Source organism: Calonectris borealis, chromosome 1, assembly GCF_964195595.1.
Source record: "Calonectris borealis chromosome 1, bCalBor7.hap1.2, whole genome shotgun sequence".
Classification (NCBI taxonomy): domain Eukaryota; kingdom Metazoa; phylum Chordata; class Aves; order Procellariiformes; family Procellariidae; genus Calonectris; species Calonectris borealis.
In genome coordinates, this window is record NC_134312.1 from 68,123,049 (window position 1) to 68,144,703 (window position 21,655).

Here is a 21,655-nt window from a genome sequence, read left to right on the forward strand (position 1 = left end):
CCACATTATAAGCATTTTGATCTAGAGAACATACACTGAATGCTTCATAGCAACAACAGTAAATTATTACAGTTTAATAATTATAATGCCTTTTGTGTTTGAAAATACTCATCATCCAACACAAGAATTATTTTGCAATTCATTACGATGGATAATTGCATTCAAATGTCATGCTGAAAGCTAGTGAGTGCTTACACATAAATGATCATTCTCTGACTTCATTCAGAAACTAAGAGGCTATGGTTTGTAACCAGTAAAATGATAATATTTATTTTACTGGTTAGTGATTATGTTGAAGCTCTCTGTGACACATGCACAGAGAGAGTACTTGAACAGAACCAGTTTCCTATGGCTGGAGAGGGGGAAGAGAGAGAATAGCTGGGTGAAAATGTTTAGACAAAAACACGAATTAAAACCGTTAAGAGTTTATTGCATGCCCTCAGCTCTGTCATCTACGAATTATGTCTTAATTAGAAGCAGGTTTTAAATACACTAGAAACAAATAACTCCTTTGAGAACAACCTTATAGGTCTATCAATAGATGATGATAACACTTCATGAATAAATATTAGTAAATATTTGTATTTGGAAAGAAGTGTAGTAAAATCTTCCTATCACATGAGGAGGATACTTTCCACTCTACTAGCTGCTGGAAAACACATTAAAGAACATCTCTGAAGGATAAAGATTAGAGTCAACAGGCCTGGAAAATCTGTATCCTGGAATTCTATAGTTTTCTGAAGGTACCTGTTTTCAGCAACAACATGCCAATAACAAAGACAAGAAAAAAGTCCAATATAAAGTCTCTCCATGATATCAACAATGAACTACCACGGAAAAGTTAATACAGAATTCATGAATGAAGGAGGACATAACCAACACTAGGAAACACTTATGGAAAAGAGGCCTTTTCAAACAAGACTAAGTATTATATGTTTGGTTATCTAGGGGTAGCTGCACATATGGTAATGTTTAGAATTTTAGGACCTCAATCTAGTACTATAGAACATTCTTAAAACTGTTATCAACAGAGAATACGTGCGTTAATAAATGGTTAACATACATCTCAAGAACCATTTCTCAAGGTGAAAAATCTTTATTTATTAAGGATGTTTCTTGAAGGAGTTTTCCAGAAGTTGGTTAGTGGGCGAGACACTATTTAACATTTCATCATCAGTGACACAGAAACAAATTAAGATTACTGCTGAAAACACTTGCTATGATACAGACTGCCAGAGTGATAAATGATAATAGCAGCCTGGGGAATCAGTATGATCTGGATTACTTATTAGGCTAGATTCATTTAAAGACAGGTGCAAAGATATATATGAAGGACAAGAAATGCAGGCCATGCATACAGATTAAGGGGGCTGTAACCTGGAAAGCAAGGCTGAGAAGTATTTACTGAACAATTGTCAATGTGATACTCCCCTGAGGAAGCACACCAATATAACCTTCAGAAGTTTCTACCAAAACATATAAAGGGTAGGGTTTAATTGGAAATTCCACCACTATAGATAGCATTAAAGATGCTGGAATAAGAGTAACTGGTTCAGAGAGATAAAACTGGGCCACATGGACAGTGACAGATGGGGAAGACCTTTTATCTCGATTTACACAGTTACACGAGCATAACAGTACATAGTTACACTAGCATAACAGTACCAATGCCATCATTGCCCACTTAGAAACATGCTTGCAATTGAGCAGAAAAGACATGTTACCATTCCATCATGGACAGACAGCAACATGTCACCAGCAAAACCTCAAGACCACCACATCTGACCATGCCCACTGCAACAGGCACCTTAAAAAGCGTACGCATAGCCGAGTGAAGTGCTCTGTTCAGTCACCTAAACGCTGACTGCCATGTGCAATACCCCACGCTGTCTGAGATTGCCACACAAGAGAGCTAAGGTATTCTTCCAGAACAGCAATGGAGGCCAGGTGGAATACTTTAGAGCATCTCACAGGTCACTAGATATCCATGCTTAGGCTGGATCGAGAGGTACATATTCAGCTGCTATGACTACACTAGCATAACAGTACCAATGCCATCGTTGCCCACTTAGAGACATGCTTGCAATTGAGCAGGAAAGACATGTTACCATTCCATTATGGACAGACAGCAACATGTCACCAGCAAAACCTCAATGACACAGCAAGATTACTCAGTAAAGCAGGGAGACACTGAGTTAGATGTATCCAGAGTATTTTACTTCCTTTCCTGAGCCCCAGACATCATTGCAAAGCAGCTACTTGCTTTATATTAGAAGCTAGAATTGAAACACCCCATTCAATCCATCTCTGCCAGTGCAGGACCGATTCTTAAAAAAAAAGCCTTTCATCCTTTACATCAGGCAATATTATCTGCTTAAAAAAAAACCAAAAAACCCCACAAACAAAACAGAACAAAACAAAAAGCACGACACTTACAACGGAGCAGATGCAAACTTACCTTTACTTGTCGGGCCTGGCTGATAACACAGGGCAGGCTAAACAACTGCTGTACAAATGCTTTAAGCTCCTCCATAGTTAGCTTGGTCCGTGTCCTTCCACTATCTTGGCTCTGTCTGCTGTATGAATGGACATAAGTAAACAATATTACCTGAGAGAGAAGATGATGATCCCTGGATTTACTCCCCAGTAACAGAGAGCTATCAAGATTACTGAGAAGTTACAAAAAAATTTCCTTCACTTGAGAACTCCAAAAAACCAAACTCCACAAGAATTCCAAAATCTTGAAAACTAAATTTAATGTAATTCCTCTAAGCATCTTCAAGAGAATTTACCCTGCTCTTCAGAGGAAGGAATGTCTAGATGACTTTCAAATTGGGTTTGTTCCAAATAGGTACAAGAACATAGCCCAAAAAGCTTGTTTCAGGCAGCTCAAGAAGTTGACTGCCATGATAAGCACTGACAAGAAGTCTCAGGTATGTGACAGCAACAAACTCTGAAAAGAAGTCTTATTTTCTAGAGTGCTCTCTCTTGTAGCCAGAGAACTGTTGAAACTGGCCCTGCAACAGGAAAAAACTGCTACTGAGTAGGACATGTTCTGCAAAGACATTTCCATTAAATATCACTCGCAGCAAGTATCACAAGCCCACTGAATGCAGTAAAAGACTTCGAAGTGATACACTGCACAAATTAAACACTTAGTATACATATCACTGACAGGCACAACAATTTCACAAGCAGGACAGATTTTAAACACTGAAGAGTTTTCCCTGCTAATGAATCTACGTTTTATTGCTACAGAAACATTAAAGAAAAACAAAATTCAATCTTTCAAACTATGGACTTAAATATAATTGTAATAGTAAAATTTAGATTAATGATCAAATGTAATTACACAATATGTAAAACTCAGAGGGGGAAAAAAAGAACACTGCAGGCTTTCACTAGCTACAATAGACAGTAAGGAGGAGCGGTGGCTGCACTGGACCTGCTGTGCCTCCAACATTCCTGCTCAAGGGTGAACAGGGGTGTGGCGCTCCCGGAGACACCACCGCGGGAGAGCACACTCTGCGAAGCATTGCTCTGGCGTTCTGTCCCTGGTCAAACCATGGACTGCCACAGCATGAGACGCTGCACAAAAAGGTACAACTATCCCTGCCTATGGAAACTCCCAACTTCCAACAGCGGCGCGAGATATAGGATTGGAATATTGAACACATCTTCACAGCTACGTTACATATTTTTCAGATTTATATATAATCAGATGCATAAGGGATAGATTTTCTTTTGCTACGTTTGACCATGAGTTTATTGCTGCTTTAATCCCTGCCAGATTGTTCTGTTTGAGCACTCATTTTTAATTTGCTTTTTAATAACCTTATCCTTTCTGTAAATGTGATCCTTCTCAATGTATTAAATATTAACAAAAATGTTAAAGAAGCAGCTGAACATGACCTCTATATTTAAATTTCCTAACACTGTTCAGCAAAGAGGTTTCAAAATCTTCCTCAAACCTCAATTTTGTAACATGTTGCTATTTAGCATACAACAGCCCTCAGACATATATACAAGTCTTTTTTTTTTGCCCCATGGAATTCCTTTCAGCTTTAGATCAGACACACCATTGAAAACTGAAAAATCTTTCTATCCCTTGTGTTTCTTGGGACAGAGCTGGAAATCCACCAAATAATTAACCAAAGGGAAGTCTGTTGAGAGAAGGCTGACACACTCCAACAGCAGGACGAGGAGGAAGCAGCAGCAGACCAGAAACAGCTGGGAGCTACCAAAATAATTAAACTTCACTAGGAACAGGGCAATGCAACCCCTGTAGCATTGCTTTCTTCACCTAGACCAGAGTTCTAACTGACCATACCTCTGTGGTAGTGGGATTCTACAAGCAATAAAAAACAAACAGGAGAGCCTTCTTTCCCCTTCAAATACAGCAAAAATGCTTCTCTATTTTATAACAGCTTTCCAATTACATCAGGTATTATACTTGGATCTGTGGTGTAACTCTAACATTTCAGTGTTCAAATTCAAGCAATTATGATATGCATTATGCATTACGATATGCATTCATGTGGCAAAGTTGGGTATTACAACTAGCAAGGTATTTACTTTTTACTCCCTCCCTTGAAAAGTTTGAAGTTATACAAAAAACTACGCATGCAAAAAAACCCAACCAACTACAAAGCCAAATCTTATACTCGGAGGAAACGCAAGCTATGAAAGTTTACCATACAACCACAGGCACAAGACTTATGGTCACCTGATCAAATTCTTTTCTATGGGACTTTTATTCAGGGCACAGAAGGCGTAGGAAAGAAGGAAGAACGCACTGCTGAAGGCTCATGACAGCAGAACAAAGGGACATATCCAGCAGATTGCTGAGGTAGGGCCAGTGGATAGAGTAACACTGAGGCAGCCACAGGCAAGGCAGGCAACACAAAGAACTAAGGGAGTCTAAACTGGCAGAAGTCACTGAGGCAAGCCACTACTTTTCAGACACACATCACTAACTCCCTTCCCTTGGTCCTTCCCAAGAAGTAAAAGACTGGCTCAAACTATGAACTGTTTTTGCTCTCTGCACTCCTCTGCTCCCCAAGATCCTTTTGTCCCTGTCAATGCTGGCAAAACACATTTCCTTTGCATCTTCCAGTAACTCCACCAGCATCACAACACATTCTGCAACTTGAGAACAGCTGGCAAAATTATAAATATTTTTGAGAAATGCTGTACCAGAAGATACAATTGCACTTGCCTTACCAACTATAATTGGTATTTCCTACTTTTCAAGCATTTTGTTTTGCAATCCAATGTTTTAACAGATTTTCTTTCCATAGCTTTAAGCTATGTGCTTAGCCATGCTACCTAAAATACAAACATTCATGTCAATACTTACTTTCATTGCATTTTTTCCTCTAATTGTCTTTCCCTACAACTCTCCCACACATTCAGAGAAATACTTGATCAGCAATCAAACACACAACTTCTCCAAAGGATTTCACATTTCAGTACATGTCAGCTGAAAACAGTATGTTTAACACATTCCAACCAAGTCTGCTTTTTTGGCCCTTTGTGTCACTGTATCTGTCTCTCCTGCCTCTCAAAGAGTCACAGCACTAAAGGCAGGAAACACTCAAAGAAGTTACTAGGCAGAGACCTCAGGGTTCTTACATTTCCAAGTCCAATCAAGAAACAAAACAGACAGATGGAAACTGTTGAAAAAATGCCTGTCCTACCTGTGTTTTTGCTTTTTGCTCAGAAGCAGCTGTGCTACTGAAGCACAGGTCTCTGCTTCTTTCACAGCATCTCTGAGCCTGCGGAAAAGATCGTTCTCTGGATATTTCCTGTCTTCAGCATCCTCCAACATTACTCTCAGCTCGATCACATCTGCAATAACAGTATATAAATAATTTGCATGCAAAACCAAGAGATTTTAGACTGCTTCAAAGGCCTTCAATCAAGGTTCCAACAGGCTAGTTCAATTTGAAATGCACAATGATGAGTTGCATTACACTCTCAGATTAGCCCGTTTCTTTTTTCCACTAAACAATACACAGTGTTTGTCTCATTAAATGAGAGCACAGAACAAATGTAGGAGTTTCAGGACATCCTACTATGAACGATAGAAGTCTGACCTTTCTTGTGGTTGAGATTGGCAGACAGAGCCTCTGTAACTCTACTGACCCAAGTGTCATAAGACTGTGCTCTAACTTTCACTCCGTACAGCAAAGAAGGAAGGTCTTCTAGTGGGTACCGGTACCTGGAGATATGGAAGGAAAACACAGAAAGAATATTAATGCCCATACAAATGCCAGGATATTGCTTATATTGAGTTTTTCCAGCTATAAGGCGGACAGAAAGACAGAACACGTGTAATACCTGCTGCCTTGGAACCAAGAAACAAGCAAAGAGGATAAAACCACTCCTTAAATAGAAGAAGAGAGAAGTGTGGCCAAATGTTTTATTTGGTCACTGGTCTCCAGCAAACTATCGGATATGGAAGAAAAGTGGGGAAGAAAAAAAAAGGCTGTGTACCTTAGACACTTCTTCTGCATGGGACATGGACATAAATCAGACGGATGGTATAAGCATACCAGACGCTCAGGATTACAGGAACATGTAAGAGCTGACAAGAAGCACGTGGTTCTGCAAGCTGTGCACTGACGCTCATCATCTGGAACCAGTTCAAACACCTCTTCTTCAGACATCAACACTCCCTAACAAAAAAAAATTAGACACTTGCTAAAAACTCTAATCCAGGCTGGGGGAGGGGGAAGTAAAAGTTCTTTTGCAAGCGAAGTAAGAGAGTTGTCTTATTTCTCACCATCTGTACAACAGACTCCCTTAACCGTGTCTCTTCCTCTATCATTAGAGTCATCTCCTTGCAGACCATGGCAGCCAGCCCAACATCCAAGCACTCTGGATCTGCAGCCATCTTGAATATCAGCTCTTCATGGGAGAAAACACAATGACGTCCTAGTCTTCGGTAATGACTCACACACTGACGTCCAATGGGAAGCTATAAAAAAACGACACCTATCATTCTGGGAAAAGACGTTTCAAGATGATCTCTTAGCTCCCACTTTCCTTCCTTTGACAAAACCTGGGAAAAGACTGAGAATAAGACAGTTGTATCTTATGGGACAGAGCCAATTATAATAACCTTAAATCATGTCACAGACGAGGACAAAGAGGATATCCATGTTGGGGCAGCATCTGCCATAACCTTATGTGCCTAACTTTCAGACACAAGTTTAAGAGTTGCCCTAAGCTCTTTTTACTTCCAGCAGAAAGAAACCGGCCCCAAAAAGAAGCCATCTGGCCTATGCTAAGGTGAATGCATTGCCCTCTGGATATTGCTATGTTTGGACATAGACATTTAACACAAAATGCCTAGAGTTAGCCAAAATTGGTATCACTCATTTCGCACCTTTTAAAAGCAAAAAATACAAAATGCTAGATGAATTTGCTACACAGATTTCTGGTTACATTTTGCATAAGTAAAGAAAATTTCACACGGCTGGTGTGAGTTTAGCAGTTTTTCACGGAGGCTATACACAGATTACATCAGGAGCACAGCAGAAAAGAAGAACACTGACACATTGTCAATCCTGCAGACAATTTCTCTGATGAATGAAAAAAATTCTCTGATTAAGGACTGAAATTCCTATTTGAAGGTAACAAAAAAGAAGGTAGAGATAGATGAACTACAGATGAGATCGTAACTTCTAACTGTAAACCCTGGATAGTGATAGGACACACTTTTGACAACTTACTAAAGAATCCACATATGCTCTGCTCTGGTGTGGCATGGCTATTAGAACAAGCACTAATATGATTTAAAGGTGCAATGAGCTGGCGCCTCAGGAGAGAGGAGAACAAAAGACTGTTATATGCCTACCTCCAAAATTTCAATGACAACAGCTGTTCAAGACAGTACATGAATCTGTATCAAATTCAGAAAGAGGCATCACAGAAATACTAGCTAAAGGTACTGTGAGATGTCGGGTTTTGTTTAGATCAATACTTAAAAAAGAAGGCCGCATGCCAGAGTTTCAGTTTGAAGCTGCTTAAAATTATGTGCTCATCAAAAGTATTTTGTGTAATGGAATCTCACATCAGTTTTTAACTGTTGTACCAGGAACTACAAACATAAAACATACTACTAACACTCTCCTTGCAAAGGTGACCTAGAAGAGACATAGCAAACATATACAAAAGAACAGACCCAGTCAGCAGTGCAGAAGTTCACAGCTTCAGCGAAGTTATATCCCTGGTTAAATCCAGAGTGATAGGCACGAGGAAAAGTCACAACAAACTCGCCAGCACACTGATTGGTCCTGTATACCTAATACAAGGGAGGATAAAGGAAAAAAAAGAAAAAATATGAAACTTGCAACAGCGTTTAAGACACATAATTACAACGTTTGAACACCACTTTATTCACCTATAGAACACCACAGGCAACGTAGCTATCCCAAAAGTGATAAGGATTGGTTCTGTCTTCTTAAAGTGAATCCTCAATTTATAGCCTTACTCAAAAAAGCTGAATGTATAAGCCAACAGTTGAAAATTCTCTTTATGAATCCCAAAAGGGATGTTTCTCTATCATCATTTAATCCATCGCACCACAAAGTGCAAAAGCTTCTGGAAGCAGTTTATGGTTTGCTTTGTTGGGGTATTTGCCAGGGAAGCAATTTATCCTAAGACAAAAGCAAATGATAGTGACTGCTGCTTAAAGGTCTGCAGTCAATTATATTTGGTCAAAAAAGCATTTTGTAATGCTGAGATTTCTACTGAACATAATACAAGTATTTTGCGGTCAAAAGATATTAAAAGCATTTCACAGACAAACTTGCTGCTATGGCACGGTGGGTTTTTTTTTTAATTAATAATTAAATGTAAAACATTATGTACACTTGTTCTATAAGAGATTTTATGTAAGAAGCTTGGCACACTCACTTCTGATATAAGACAATTTAAATTTCATGGTGAGTCTAGAGAAGATTCTAGAAAACAGCTTCAAAAAACAGCCCATAACTAATGAATTGAATATGTAAATAAAATAAAAATTCTTCAGAGTTATTATGCCAGATTGTTACACAAATCTGGCACAAAATGAAAAAACAGAGAGTGCATAGGAGTACTTATGTAAAAAATGCTCATGTACTACTCACTGGTACGCCATGTTCCATCAGCACATTGGGGTTCATAATAGTGACCAACTGATGCAGGAGATCAGGCTGGGATTCAAATAGCTCAGGAGCCAATTCCTTCATCACATCCTCTAGCTGCTCTGCTGCATGAGAGGGCACGCCATACCATGTCTTTGGCTCTCCCCTAACAAAACACAACCACAGTAATAAACACATTACTTAAAGGAAAGTAATGGTGCCACCTAACTGCAAAGTATACCTAAAATCTAGCACCACTGTCCACACAAGCCAAATATTTTGCATGTAGACACAAAAACGTCTTTAATCAACAACTGTCTTCTTCAGGATGTATCATTCTTGTCTGAAAAATCAATTACTCTACAACATAATTCTCAACATACCTGACAGCAGATTTGCCATGACAAGCCTAACATGGAAGATAATTGTCATTTACCATGCTCTAAAGGGATAAAATGGGCAATTATGTTCCTTTAGGCAGAATAAAGTAAGTTTTACAAACAAAACCTTGGCCATCACAGCTAACGTTTAAGAGAAAAGAGATCACGGTACTCTTCCACTCACTTAATTAAGCTTGGAGTAGCCCTATTCCTGAAACCAATGGAATAGTATACCAGGTAAGCAGAAGTGGAAAGAATAAAACACCAAACAGTGCAATGAAATATAAGTAATCCTTCCAATATACATCACCAATTACTGAAAGCCAGTGGTCCACTAGACTCTTTAAGATAAAAAATGCCTAATAACGTGCATTAGTTAAATATGAGGGAAGGAAGAGATTAACAAGACCAAAACTAAACAGAAAATTACTTGAGAACATATTATTCCAGTTCTTCCAGTCCTGACTTAACCAAACTAAACTGTAATGATAGAGTATCTATAGTGCTGACATTTATTTTTTAATTTTATTTTATTAAGAAGTACAAGCAGTAGTCTGCTGAAATATCTGAAACCGTTTACATAGCACTATTTAACTGTATTAATAATCTTGTCACCAACCACCCCAAAAGTTAGATGAGGCACAGTGCAGCATTTTCTGTGGTTCCTACAGGCTTCAGTGACACCTGCTGGTAGGACACAGCTAGTAAACCCCAGTAAATAAATACTACTCTGCATCTGGGCTGCTGGAATTCACCAGCTGACACAAAACCCTCACATACTGATCTAGTTAACAGCATGCTCAGGACAATAACTGAACTCGAAACAAAATGAATCTCTCCTGAGCCTGTGGATCAGATCTTACTAGCAAACATGCTTCTCCAGAAATGTGCAATTACACTCTAAAGGCTATCAACTCATCCTTACCAGACATACAAGAAAATTTCTATTCTGAAGGGGTGCTTCCCACAACTTCCCCCCTGCTCCATCCACTGTGACTGAACCTGATGAAATGGGAAGACTGCCATGCAAATAGTTAATCTGTCACAATTCTTGTTTTCAAACACAAAAGCTGAACACCAGAACACTTCTAGGATTGTTCTGAAAGTCAGAACTACTTTCAAATTTCTCTTCTCTTGAATAGGAGTATTTCTGTGTATACATAGATCTGCTGCTGAATTGTCAGCTCTGATGCTGTGTAAGCCACTAGGCAGCAGCGTCCATTTCCAGCATAGGGACATACCAACTTTAAATCATAAAGCAGTGAACTGTAACTCAGTTCTTCCTTAGAAAAGATGCAAGCCTGTAAAGCATGATTTTACAGTGACACTGGATTTTTGGCAACACAAGAATATTTAATCAGTTAATGAAAAACACTGAAGTGCTTAAAACAGTAACTGTATTCGCTTTTAATCAGCCTCAGCTAAGAATATGGACCGCTCACCACATTTAGATTTTTGGTTAAAAATGTCATCAGCATGCATAGGCATTTTCAAGTAGAACTACAAATTTTCTAACCGCAAACAGGACAGTGTAAGGTAGATGCACAAAGGAGAGCCCATACCAATGCAGGTAGTTGATGGAATAGCTCCAGTGATCTTCAATATGCCAGCAAAATGAGGAGAAGCACATCCCTACATACAGCCAAGGTACCTTCATGCCAGAGATATCTGCATTGATGTGAGCAAGGACTGATTGTTCTAGAATTGGCATGTTATTCAAGTTCCAACCAGAAAGCGCATAATCCTGCCAAAAAAAGGAGAAGATTCTGAACAAATCAGAAGAGCATAAAGACACCAACTCCAGAAGAAGAAAGTACAAAGGAAGAGATCAGCCTATCCATTTCTATAGTAGACAGTGGCTAATATTCTGCAACAATGAAGCATCAAAACTAGGAAATGATTCCTTAAATACCTTAGTCAGCAATTAATCAGACTAAGATTGAAGGCCAGTCCTAGTATTTCAACATACATAGCCCTCCTTCTTTGGATCAAGACTTATATACTTAGGCTTTGATTTACCACCCCACCCCACCCCCCAAGTTTATAGGTTTCATACTTTTCTGGTAGAACAAAATACCAGCAACATTAGTAGAAGAACAATAATATAGGATAACTTATGATTGTAAACAACGCAGTGAATCTTTACTGCACTGCGGTTTATTTTGATCTTTATATATTACTTTAAAAAGTTTTCTCAAAAGAAGAAATTCCTAAACACTCATTTCTGAGAAGACAGCATCACCAGTTAGGCAATCCCACCTTCACTTTCAAATACATACAATTTACACAAAAAACGAGAATCCAAACAGACTGCCTTAAAAGGTCACTAACTGTGCTAACATTAGTCTATTTTCCACCTTAAAAAAAGCTGTTAGCACAGATTCACAGTCATTTTAGGCATATCCCGTAGTTGCTGAAAGGACTGGTCACACCCTCAGCTCAGCCACACATTCCTGCTGTTTCCTTTGCTCTGACACTATAAAGACAATGCAGTGAGTTAGATGACTTAAGTGATCTGGCTAGAAAATTTTTTTTTAAATTACTGCTGTCATACAAATAGATCAACAAGCAGTTCTGACTCATTAAGCAGCTACACAATCACTGCATAGCCAACAAAGGTACAATTAGGAAGAGGCAGGTGGCGGTGGAAGACAACAGTGAGCAGGAATTACCTCTTCCAGTGAGCAGTATAAATTGATTTGGGGCTGTGTAATTGCGAAACCACACCTTTACTGTCATTTCCTCTGAATTTAAACATATAAGCAGCCAGAAAACTGATACACTACAGTAAGGTCTGAGGGAAAATAGGTAATATATTTACCAGATGTTCTTCATAAAATCTTCTATAACAGGATGCTGTATCTACATCATTTCATTCTTACAGTATGCACAGTCAGAGAAACAAGCTAAATCCAATTAGTTTGTTTTACCTATTATGAACCTCCTAAGGAGGTTAGAATCATGTTTCTGTAGCTAATTCTGTAACAAAAAGGTTCAGAACAAGAAAGAAAAAAAAAATCTTATCAGTCTCCTCATACTTGGACATACTGTAACAACTTGCACATCTTTGCCTGCTAAGATTAAGTGATACAAAACAGGTGTGACAAATCATGAAAAGCAGCTTAGCTATCAGCAACCAGATCTGTAAAAGAACCTAATATATTAATTTAATGCCCTGCTCAAAAGGAATTTTAAGGGCACGCAAAAGCCTTAAGCAATTTCTTCATGAAAAAATCCACGCTGATTTCTGACCTAAATTCTCAATGTGAAATCTTATGCAGAGCAAAGAACGGGGTCAGTTGCATATCCTGTTCCTCACCTCCTCCTCTGGCATCAGCTTTCGTCGGCCATCCTTCACTGGGAAGCCACTTCCAAAGTCCTTGGATGAGATATCAGCCCCATATTCCACAATGACGTCTTCTTCTATGCTGCTCACCAATCTCCAGAATTCTTTTTCTACGAGCTCAGTGGGAACCATCTGGAAGCAGAAAAGTTGTTACGGTATGTGCGGATAAGACCCAACATAAAAGTTATCATTCAAGCAGTAAATCATTACTAATTCCCCATGAGTTTTCAAACACCAAGGCGACTCCCTCTCTCCCCTCCATCTCTTCAAAGTCATACAGTTTGGTCTGTATTCCTTAGTAGTGGCTGCAATGTAACAGAAACAGGATGCCACATCATAAGGGATGGAATGAACAAAAAAGAAGATGTGGTTACCAGAAGTACAGCTAAAAAGAACGTGAGAAGGAGACAGCCAGCAGAAGCCAAGCAGCAAACAGAATGAACAGCATGCAAAGTCCAAACTATTTCAGGGGTTAATGACCAGAACTTCTGAGTAACAGTAAAGAAATTCAGATAAAGGGTTGTGTTCAAGAGTGTAGTCTTCATATAGGTCATTAAAATTCCTACTTATATGCATTTATTTTTGAAGCTTATTTGTAAAATAAGCTTTGTTCCTTGCTTTGCTCCATGTCCCAAAGTTCTATCATAAATTGGAGTCCTTAAAATGTAGAAGCTTTAGCAAGAATGCCCATAAATTACCAAAGAACCCTGAGAGGAGGAGGTTGGTGCTGTATGCAGTCTACAGGACAGTGGAATCGTGGAAGTATGCCAAAGCAGAAATGCCAATTTTGAAAATGCTGCTGAGATGCAGAACCCAAAAAAATCTGATTATCAGACAGACTCAGTCTATCGACTTGTCTACAAGACTAACAGGGAGGCAAACGGTGATTTATCCTCTGAACAAACTAAACCAAGACAAAAGCCATAGGAAGGGCAGGAGAAAGACCCCTTTGCCAAACAAGAACAAGGTACTTGGTTCAATTAATGAAAAAGGGCGAGAACCTAACAAGCAATAAAGCTATCTATCCATCACAGAAAAAGGGTGAAATGAAGTTGAAATGAGACCAGATGCCAGAAAGCTAAATCATTTGTTTACATGTTTGAGCTTATGGTGCCTCTTTAAACAAAGCTAAGATGCCTCAGCAAAAATTCAGGATCAGCTGAAACCTCTTCTCTTTTTCCCCTACAAGGAATCACAACAAAAGTTGAAACTCACATGGACCGGCATGTTGAAATAATCAGACTTGAAGTTATCAGCCATTTCACCGAAGCTCTGGAGAGTATATTCCCTGACAGCTTGTTCAAATCCAAAGGCCTCGCGGGGTTTGTTACATTCCTAGGAGACAGAACATAAAAATATTGTTCCCTGCAGCAATTATGACACAGTTACATTTTTAGCAAAAAAACCCTAGGGTCCATCTGAGTCCTTACCGAACACCACAAGCTATCAGTTTTGAGTGCTTTTCTCAGCTGAGGAAGTCCTACCACAACGGAAACAGAACAGAATTAATTGTACAGAAGCTAATCTAACACGGTAAACCCCAAAGCTACATACTTCTGCTTTCCTGTCCAAAACTAAGTTTCATCATCTACTGCTGCCAGTCACAGAGTAAGACAGCGCCCAAGAAGCTTAGACAGCCGTAACACATTTCTTAGACATACTGGATTCAAGCACCTGCAGGATTCAACTGCATAGGAACAAATCCTGCAAGTGCTTCAGTTTTGTCAAGTCAGCAAATCATTAACTGATTTGGTGCTGTGAAAGTATACAGAAGGAAAGAGGAAGAAGCAAATTAAAACAATGCAACAGAGCTAACAACAGACATGGTCTGTCTGACAGAAAATCTTCAAGTCTTCCACTGTTCTATCCCCATTCATCCCAAGAGTGCAAAAAATACCAGTTCACATTTCAGCTACTCTCCCCACCCATTTCTTCAGTGTCCTTTTCAACCCCTTTGTATCTGACACAATGTTTATATATACAAGACATATTTGAACACAAACGGGACATAGAACTATCTGATAATCAGCTGTTCAGTTGTAAAGAAACAGGACTGGAAAGGAATTCAAGAGATCAGTAGTTTCTTTTTCTTCAAGAGGAACTATCCTTAGACTATGCCCAACATTTGTCAAAGTAGTTCTTAAATGGAGCCTGCAACAGAGAATCTACACCACCAGTAAACACTGTCAAACAATGTTGACCTGAATATATATAAAAAGCCCTTACCCTATTCTTCCTAGCTTCTGTTCCAGCACCCTGCTGTTAACATTACATTAAGCATCTGTGCACAATTAACATTTAAAGTAAAAACTGAGGCAAAAAGCACTACTGAGCATTTCAAACATCTTTCTGCTCTTATTTGTTTACTCTCCATTACATAATATAGCTATGTTTTTTCTCTTCTTCCTCTTACTTTCAATGTATTTCCAGAATTTTTCAAGTACTTTCTGTATCATTTGCTAGTAACAACTTATTTGGCACCTTAACTTTCCTGATTTTGTCCTTACATGTGTATTTTTTTCCTTGGGAACAAAGTATTCCTGTTTTTACTAGAAGTAGTACTGAAATTTCTTGTGACTTTCCACATTCTATATTTACTACTGTCACTATATTTACTACTCTCTAAATTACCTCCACATTGGATTGCTGTACTTTGCTAATACTCCTTTATTGCTCTCTCTTAAGGGAACAATAAACAAGCAGCTTAATCCACTCTGTGAGCAGCAGCCCAAAGGGTTCATTGCATCTTTTCCCTTGCCTGTAACTATAAATTTCCACCTCTCGCACAACAGCCATTTGCCGGAGTCTATCTGACAACTTAATCTCTCTTGGTGAAGGGTTAAAGACCAACAAGCTGATCCATCTCATTATGTGACTGCACAACTATTCATACACCACCATAAAGAAAACAGCAGAAGCCCACAGCTGGGAAGGGTGTGGGAGATGTGCGGGGGAAATGGGCATATACACGTGTGTGTGTGACTGCCCCTTTTGGAAAAAACATGGTCTAAAAAGTTAAAGCCAGTCAGAAAATTACAGATTTAAAAACAGTAAGCTTTATTCCTCTGAATCCTACATCTACCAATTTCGTGAGCCTGCAAAATTTGTTTTCTTAAGACAAATACCAAGCCAATCAAATGATGTTTGCCATCTTTAGGCTGTTGATCAATCGTCTCTTGGAACTTGGTAGCTCTTCTTTTTTGAACAATGAAATTCAACTAGTTTCCACTTTCAGAGCCTCAACAATTCCTTTTTTAGTCTAAACCAAATCTAAAATAGCTACAAATTTTTAAATTAGTTCTTTCACTTTCTGCTACAAGCTATTCTGAATAATGCCATAATGACTTCCCAATAATCAAAGCTCCCTGTTATGCCCAAATCGCATACTTTGGTTACTTCACAGTTTACAAAATGTCTCATCATTATGCTGAAACACCTATCACAACCCTACTTCTCACCCTAATTTCCCACTACCAGCTCATCAAATTGAGTTTCAGCTCTTAGCATACAAAGGCCAAAGTTTTAGCTGTCACATGGCTGTATAATAAAGAAAGATTATGCCCAAGCTCTAGAAGGAACATTTCTCTCTCCTTACGGCTCATCAACCAAAAACAGCTGGAGATTCACAGCTCATCTTGACAATATTCCAAACAAAACTATGGCTTCTACCCAGATGGAACAGCACTGAGCTGAACTGATCTTCTTCTGATCTTTCCAGGAACACAAGTATACATACAAAGCTTGAGTAGTTCTGAACTGTACCTCAGCAACGCACTTCGGACACCTCCAGTCACCCTTGGGTACATCAGGTAAAGGAGGAATCAAGCAAAAAGTGTGATAGCTGTCATCACATCCATCACACAGTAGCAGTTTGTCCTCATTATTTCCTCTGCCACAGAATAAGCAAACATACAGATCAACCTGGAGAGAAAAAAAGAAAAAAAAAAAGAAGTAGTTACAAGAAGTTTTCTCACCCAGAACCTGCCTTCCTTAAACTAAGGAACAAAGGATGTAATTCTGAAGTCTGATATATGAACATCAACGTGGTCTCCTCTGGTTTTTGAGAAGCATTGATAATGAACAATTATGCTTCAATTTCCCAAAGCAGTAATATGTGGGAAGCAGGGGGACTTTGGGTGCTGCAAAATAACTATCCAGTTCAGTTGGACAATTGTTTTCTATGTAACTCAAAGTAGCATCTCATTCATGTTATTCTAAGGCAAAAGGGTAGGTTACAGTTTTTAGAACTTGATGCTCCCCCTCTCTTTGGGCCTCTATCATGGAAAACAATTCAAACTAAATCCCTACAAAGAGCATATGGCTGAGGAATATCTCCAAAAACTATTTCAGAAACATACATGCCATCACTTGCAACAGTACAATGATTATCTTTGCAATGGAAAAGAAGAGAGAATAAAACCCACAAACCTACAGATTTCAATCTAAAAACCCAAGGGGAAGGGAAGAAAACTGCATATAAAAGTACCAACTTCTTTCTCATTTTCTCCAAAATAAACGATAAAAACTCCAAATGATAACAGAGAAGTATTAATCCCAATACAATAGCAAATAGTTTTCGCAGGTGTCTGTCCAAGATAACCTCTCAATAAGAACAACACTCACTGGGAGATATTCTCAGGGACCAAAGAGGAAAACGTATCAACAGGTTTCAAATTTTCTTTGCTGTTGCTTCCTATATTGTCCAAAGGACTTTTAATATAATATAAACATTAATATAGCACTGGAGATCTGTAACATAATCTGAATGAAGAAACTGTGTATTACTTTATCACAGCTAAAAAATTATCTTATGTATAAATTTTTAATAACAACATGAACTTCATGAATAACACTTGCTCCAAATTCTGCTACAACTCCCGTTAGTCAACGGGCAACTCAGGCTATACATATTTCCTTCACACAGCTCAAAATAACATCAGAAGTGGTGGGGTTGTTTTTTGGGGGTCTGTTATTTTCATCAAGATGTCACAAAAACATGTGTTTTTCAGCTGATTAGGCTCACACAGTTGTGTTAAATATTTGATGTCAACCCCATCTTGGTTACACCAGCCTAGTTAAGTATGCAACTTCCTAGCTAGGCAATAATATACTACTTAAGAAGACTGCTCAGGTTTCTTACGAAACAATTCTAAAAAACAATGCAGTTCTATTAAAAGACATATTATTTTCTCCTTTTTAAAAAAATCCATGCACTCACCCTCATGGAATATCATGTCTGTCTAAAACATCAAACTAGTTGCTTTTGCTGCAAGTATATAAAACAGAAGGAGGGTACCTTAGCAGACATTTCCAGGTTCTCTTCCCAAAACTAAGAATGCGTTAAAATAGCAATCGTAAGGGGAGGCTATTCTATGATACTCACTAGTTACCTATCACTGATACTACCTTCTTCTCTCCAAATTCATATTAACATATGCAATCTTTTTTATGTCAGCCCAAGTGATGATTTGTCAAATACAAAGACTGCACTGAAATACATATTCACAACAAGCCGCTCTGTGATTACACAATAGCCACAAATGAGCCTCCTAGCCATGTAACAAAATACAGTAAGACTATGATTATATATAACTATATTTATCAGGGGGGAGGGGATAAAAAGAAAAAGGTGTATTTTACTTCACAGTTAGCATTTCACACAGATAAAATAAATTTCACTGTTAGCATTTCACAAAAAGATAAATGAATGAGGGAGAAGTATAAACAAAACTGCAGCACGGTATTTTTCAGATGAAAGTTATATAAGGCTCATGTATCACCTCTGCACTTCAAAGACTGCTTTCCTTGAAGATCTCTCATCCAAGTATTAAAAAAGTGTGGAACCAAATGGTACTAAGTCACAGAATTTCACAAGGTTACAGTTACAGCAATACAGTTCCAAAATAGCAGTTCTGCTGCTACAGTACTTTCATCACTTTCCCTTATAAATAGGAGTAAATGGAAGGAGTAAACGAATAGAATTTTCTATAAAGAAAGAGAGACTAGACAAAGTATTTTTAAATTAAAAGTATACTTGAACAAAACGGTCACAACACTTACACAGCCTAGGAACACCATATACTCAGAAGTAGCAGTACAATTGAAAAAAAAATTCAAGTCACACAAATTCTAACTTAGCTGCAATGGCACAATGATCTGATCTGTTTTTTAAATATCCAACTTCTCCCACTTTTTTTCTTTTCCCCAGGAGGCATTTCTACATATAAAAATATGATTACTAGAGACTTCCGGTTGCCTTGGCCTTCTATGGTTGAAATTTAAAATAAGCTCCTGTAAGTGTTCTCAGGCTAAGAAAAAAAGAACAGCTTACTAGTGAAGAGTCTAATTCTTAAGACATTAAAAGCATGCATCTTCATTCACGGTTGTGTACACATGCTAAATTATGACACTTTAAAAGTAAGAAGTCATGCTAATCATAAAGACATTAAGAACACCTATACACTGCTTTTCCATGGTCAAACATCAGAGCCCTAAACATTTCATTTTTCCCCTTAGAGGTTTCCCTTGTATGGACTTGTATAATGACTAGTTTAACTCAAAACAGAAAAGACATGAAAGCTGGAATTGCTAAAAACAAACTCCTGAAGCACTGGAGCACCTCAAAATATCTTTTGAGGATAAGAAGTAGTATTATAAGTGTTCTACAAAAGGGAGCTTAAATAGAAAGTGAGCTACTGAAGGCATGCAAGAACTGTGTGGCAAAGCAAGCCCTCAAACCCACGATCAGCAAGTTCCTTCATGTTGCAACATTCTTCCTGTCCGAAAGATTAAAACAGAAACCTAGAGCATAGATTATTTTTCAAAATACTGTTCATTCTTCCCATAACAGTATCATCTGCCGCAATGTTCATCCATTCATCTATTTGAGGGGTAGGGTGGGGATGTGTTTTAGGAAAAAAAAAAAAACCTTAGTAAATCAATTAATTTCTTATTATCAGAAATCACAGCAAAGGAACCAAACTTACGAAGTTGACAGAAAGAGTTCCTTTGCGTTGCCTCATCTGCATTCCAAATGCTTCTGATCTGGTTCCCTTGCGTCTTCGTGTCACCTCATCTTGAAGTAAAATAAAGTTAAATGTTATTAATATCACATCAAGATAGACTTAGCTTGCAAAAACACCACAGATGTCCAGCCTGGTACCCTGCCCTTCATATCAGAAACTACCTGACAGTCCAAAGAAAGCAAAAATGCCTTGTTATACCTGGCCAACCTAAATAAACGGGGATTAGGAAAACATATTTTGCTTATCCTCACAGGTGATCCCAATTGCCTCACAAAACAGAGTGAATTACACTCAATTTGTGCACTTGGCTGGTAGGATCCCTTTCAGTATTGTCAAATCCTGTTTCCCCTTCCAGTTACCCAGTTCATGCAACAGCTGCTTAATTGTTATTGTTACTATATAATACATAAAGAGCTGAAACTACGCCAAGTTACATGAAGCACCCTATAAATCTCTCTCATGAATGAAACCCTAGAATACTTAGCTTTCTTTTTCCAGTTATAATGATTTGCTTACTTCTTAATGTTGTCTCTAGAGACATGCAGAAAGATTTAACAGCCTCGTTGCTTTACAAAGCGATGAGCCCAAGATTTAGTTACCCTCTTTATCCTTTGCTCCCAATGCCAGTCCCATCATCTTGGGTCCAGCTCCAAAGATCTGTAGCTTCTTCAGTTCAGTATTTCTACTCATTTCTCCTGCTTCTGCCTAAAAATAAAAACAAGACCATACCATCAATATTTCCCCTCCAGGCCTCTTCATAATTTGTTTATATTCCACTCTCTCACAACATCAGCTCATCAAAAGAAAGGAAACAGAGGCATGAAAAGACACGATTTTCTGTTCCTAAAGCCAATGAACAAATAATGCAAATGGAATAAAAGACAGAATTTTTGTCCCAACTTCCCAAATTATTTTACATTTAGGATTACAGATAAACTACAGAAAGTCCCCTATACAGCAAGTAAGAGAACTAGGTTTGACATTTAGCAAAAAACAAGTAAAAAGAATGCCACAGCAGTATTTTCCAAAATCACCATGATTCAGTCACGTGCTTGGATGTTAACACATACACTGTTTTAGCAGGATTTTTTCATTTGCTTCCTTGAGTAGATACATACACATGCCACTAGTAAGTTCCAACCTAATTCCTTAAGCTTTGCTGCTCCTGGGTTTATTTGTGATGAAATGTTATGAGCACAACTCTTGAAATCACAGCTACTCATGGTGCCCTTGCAACCTCAAAATCAGAGATGGAAAGACCCATTAGGAGACAACCCCATGCCCCTGCCGGTGTTGTTTCCTGAAGTGTTCAGTTCAACTGAACGTCCTCCTGTTTCCCATTACTCACCTACCTCATTGTCCCACATCATTGCCACTAACTTAACAGCAAAAAGAACCTCCATATTCTGTTTCTATCTCCAATGCAATCACCTTGGTGTTTTTCTTTATGTTGCCTCCTTACCCTTTGAAAACCCTTTCTAAGCTGGTATAGAAGACCACTAAATTCTCATCATTTGCAATCTTCCTCCTGAAATTCACTCACCTTAAAAGATCTCAGCAAATCTAATTCCAACAAGGTTATCTTCAAATAACTTACTGATGAGACTTCACCTGTTATTTTACACAGAGTTATGGCCTGATATATTATTTCAAGCTCCCTTGGGGTGATGTGCATTCAGTTTTTAATCAATAAACAAAAAACCCCAAGTTCAAATGCACTTGCAATAAAGCTAAAAGAAAGAAGATAATTTCCATTTATTCAGTCTA

At 38.3% G+C, this 21,655-nt stretch overlaps 1 protein-coding gene across 3 annotated transcripts in view; it reads right to left on the minus strand.

Annotated features, from left to right (window-relative positions):
- KDM5A (lysine demethylase 5A) overlaps positions 1-21,655 on the minus strand; it is a 51,507-nt gene that overhangs the window by 19,150 nt on the left and 10,702 nt on the right. For 2 of the 3 annotated variants that reach the window (XM_075158752.1, XM_075158768.1), the window contains exons 6-18: positions 20,488-20,593; positions 19,850-19,938; positions 16,626-16,784; positions 14,079-14,198; positions 12,837-12,995; positions 11,080-11,261; positions 9,141-9,303; positions 8,192-8,311; positions 6,788-6,982; positions 6,499-6,680; positions 6,099-6,223; positions 5,700-5,850; positions 2,459-2,576 (exon numbers count right to left, since the gene is read on the minus strand). In XM_075158752.1, coding sequence (XP_075014853.1) covers positions 2,459-2,576; positions 5,700-5,850; positions 6,099-6,223; positions 6,499-6,680; positions 6,788-6,982; positions 8,192-8,311; positions 9,141-9,303; positions 11,080-11,261; positions 12,837-12,995; positions 14,079-14,198; positions 16,626-16,784; positions 19,850-19,938; positions 20,488-20,593 — 1,869 coding nt within the window. The remainder of the gene's footprint in view (positions 1-2,458; positions 2,577-5,699; positions 5,851-6,098; positions 6,224-6,498; positions 6,681-6,787; positions 6,983-8,191; positions 8,312-9,140; positions 9,304-11,079; positions 11,262-12,836; positions 12,996-14,078; positions 14,199-16,625; positions 16,785-19,849; positions 19,939-20,487; positions 20,594-21,655) is intronic. The other variant, XM_075158759.1, reaches the window with a different exon arrangement.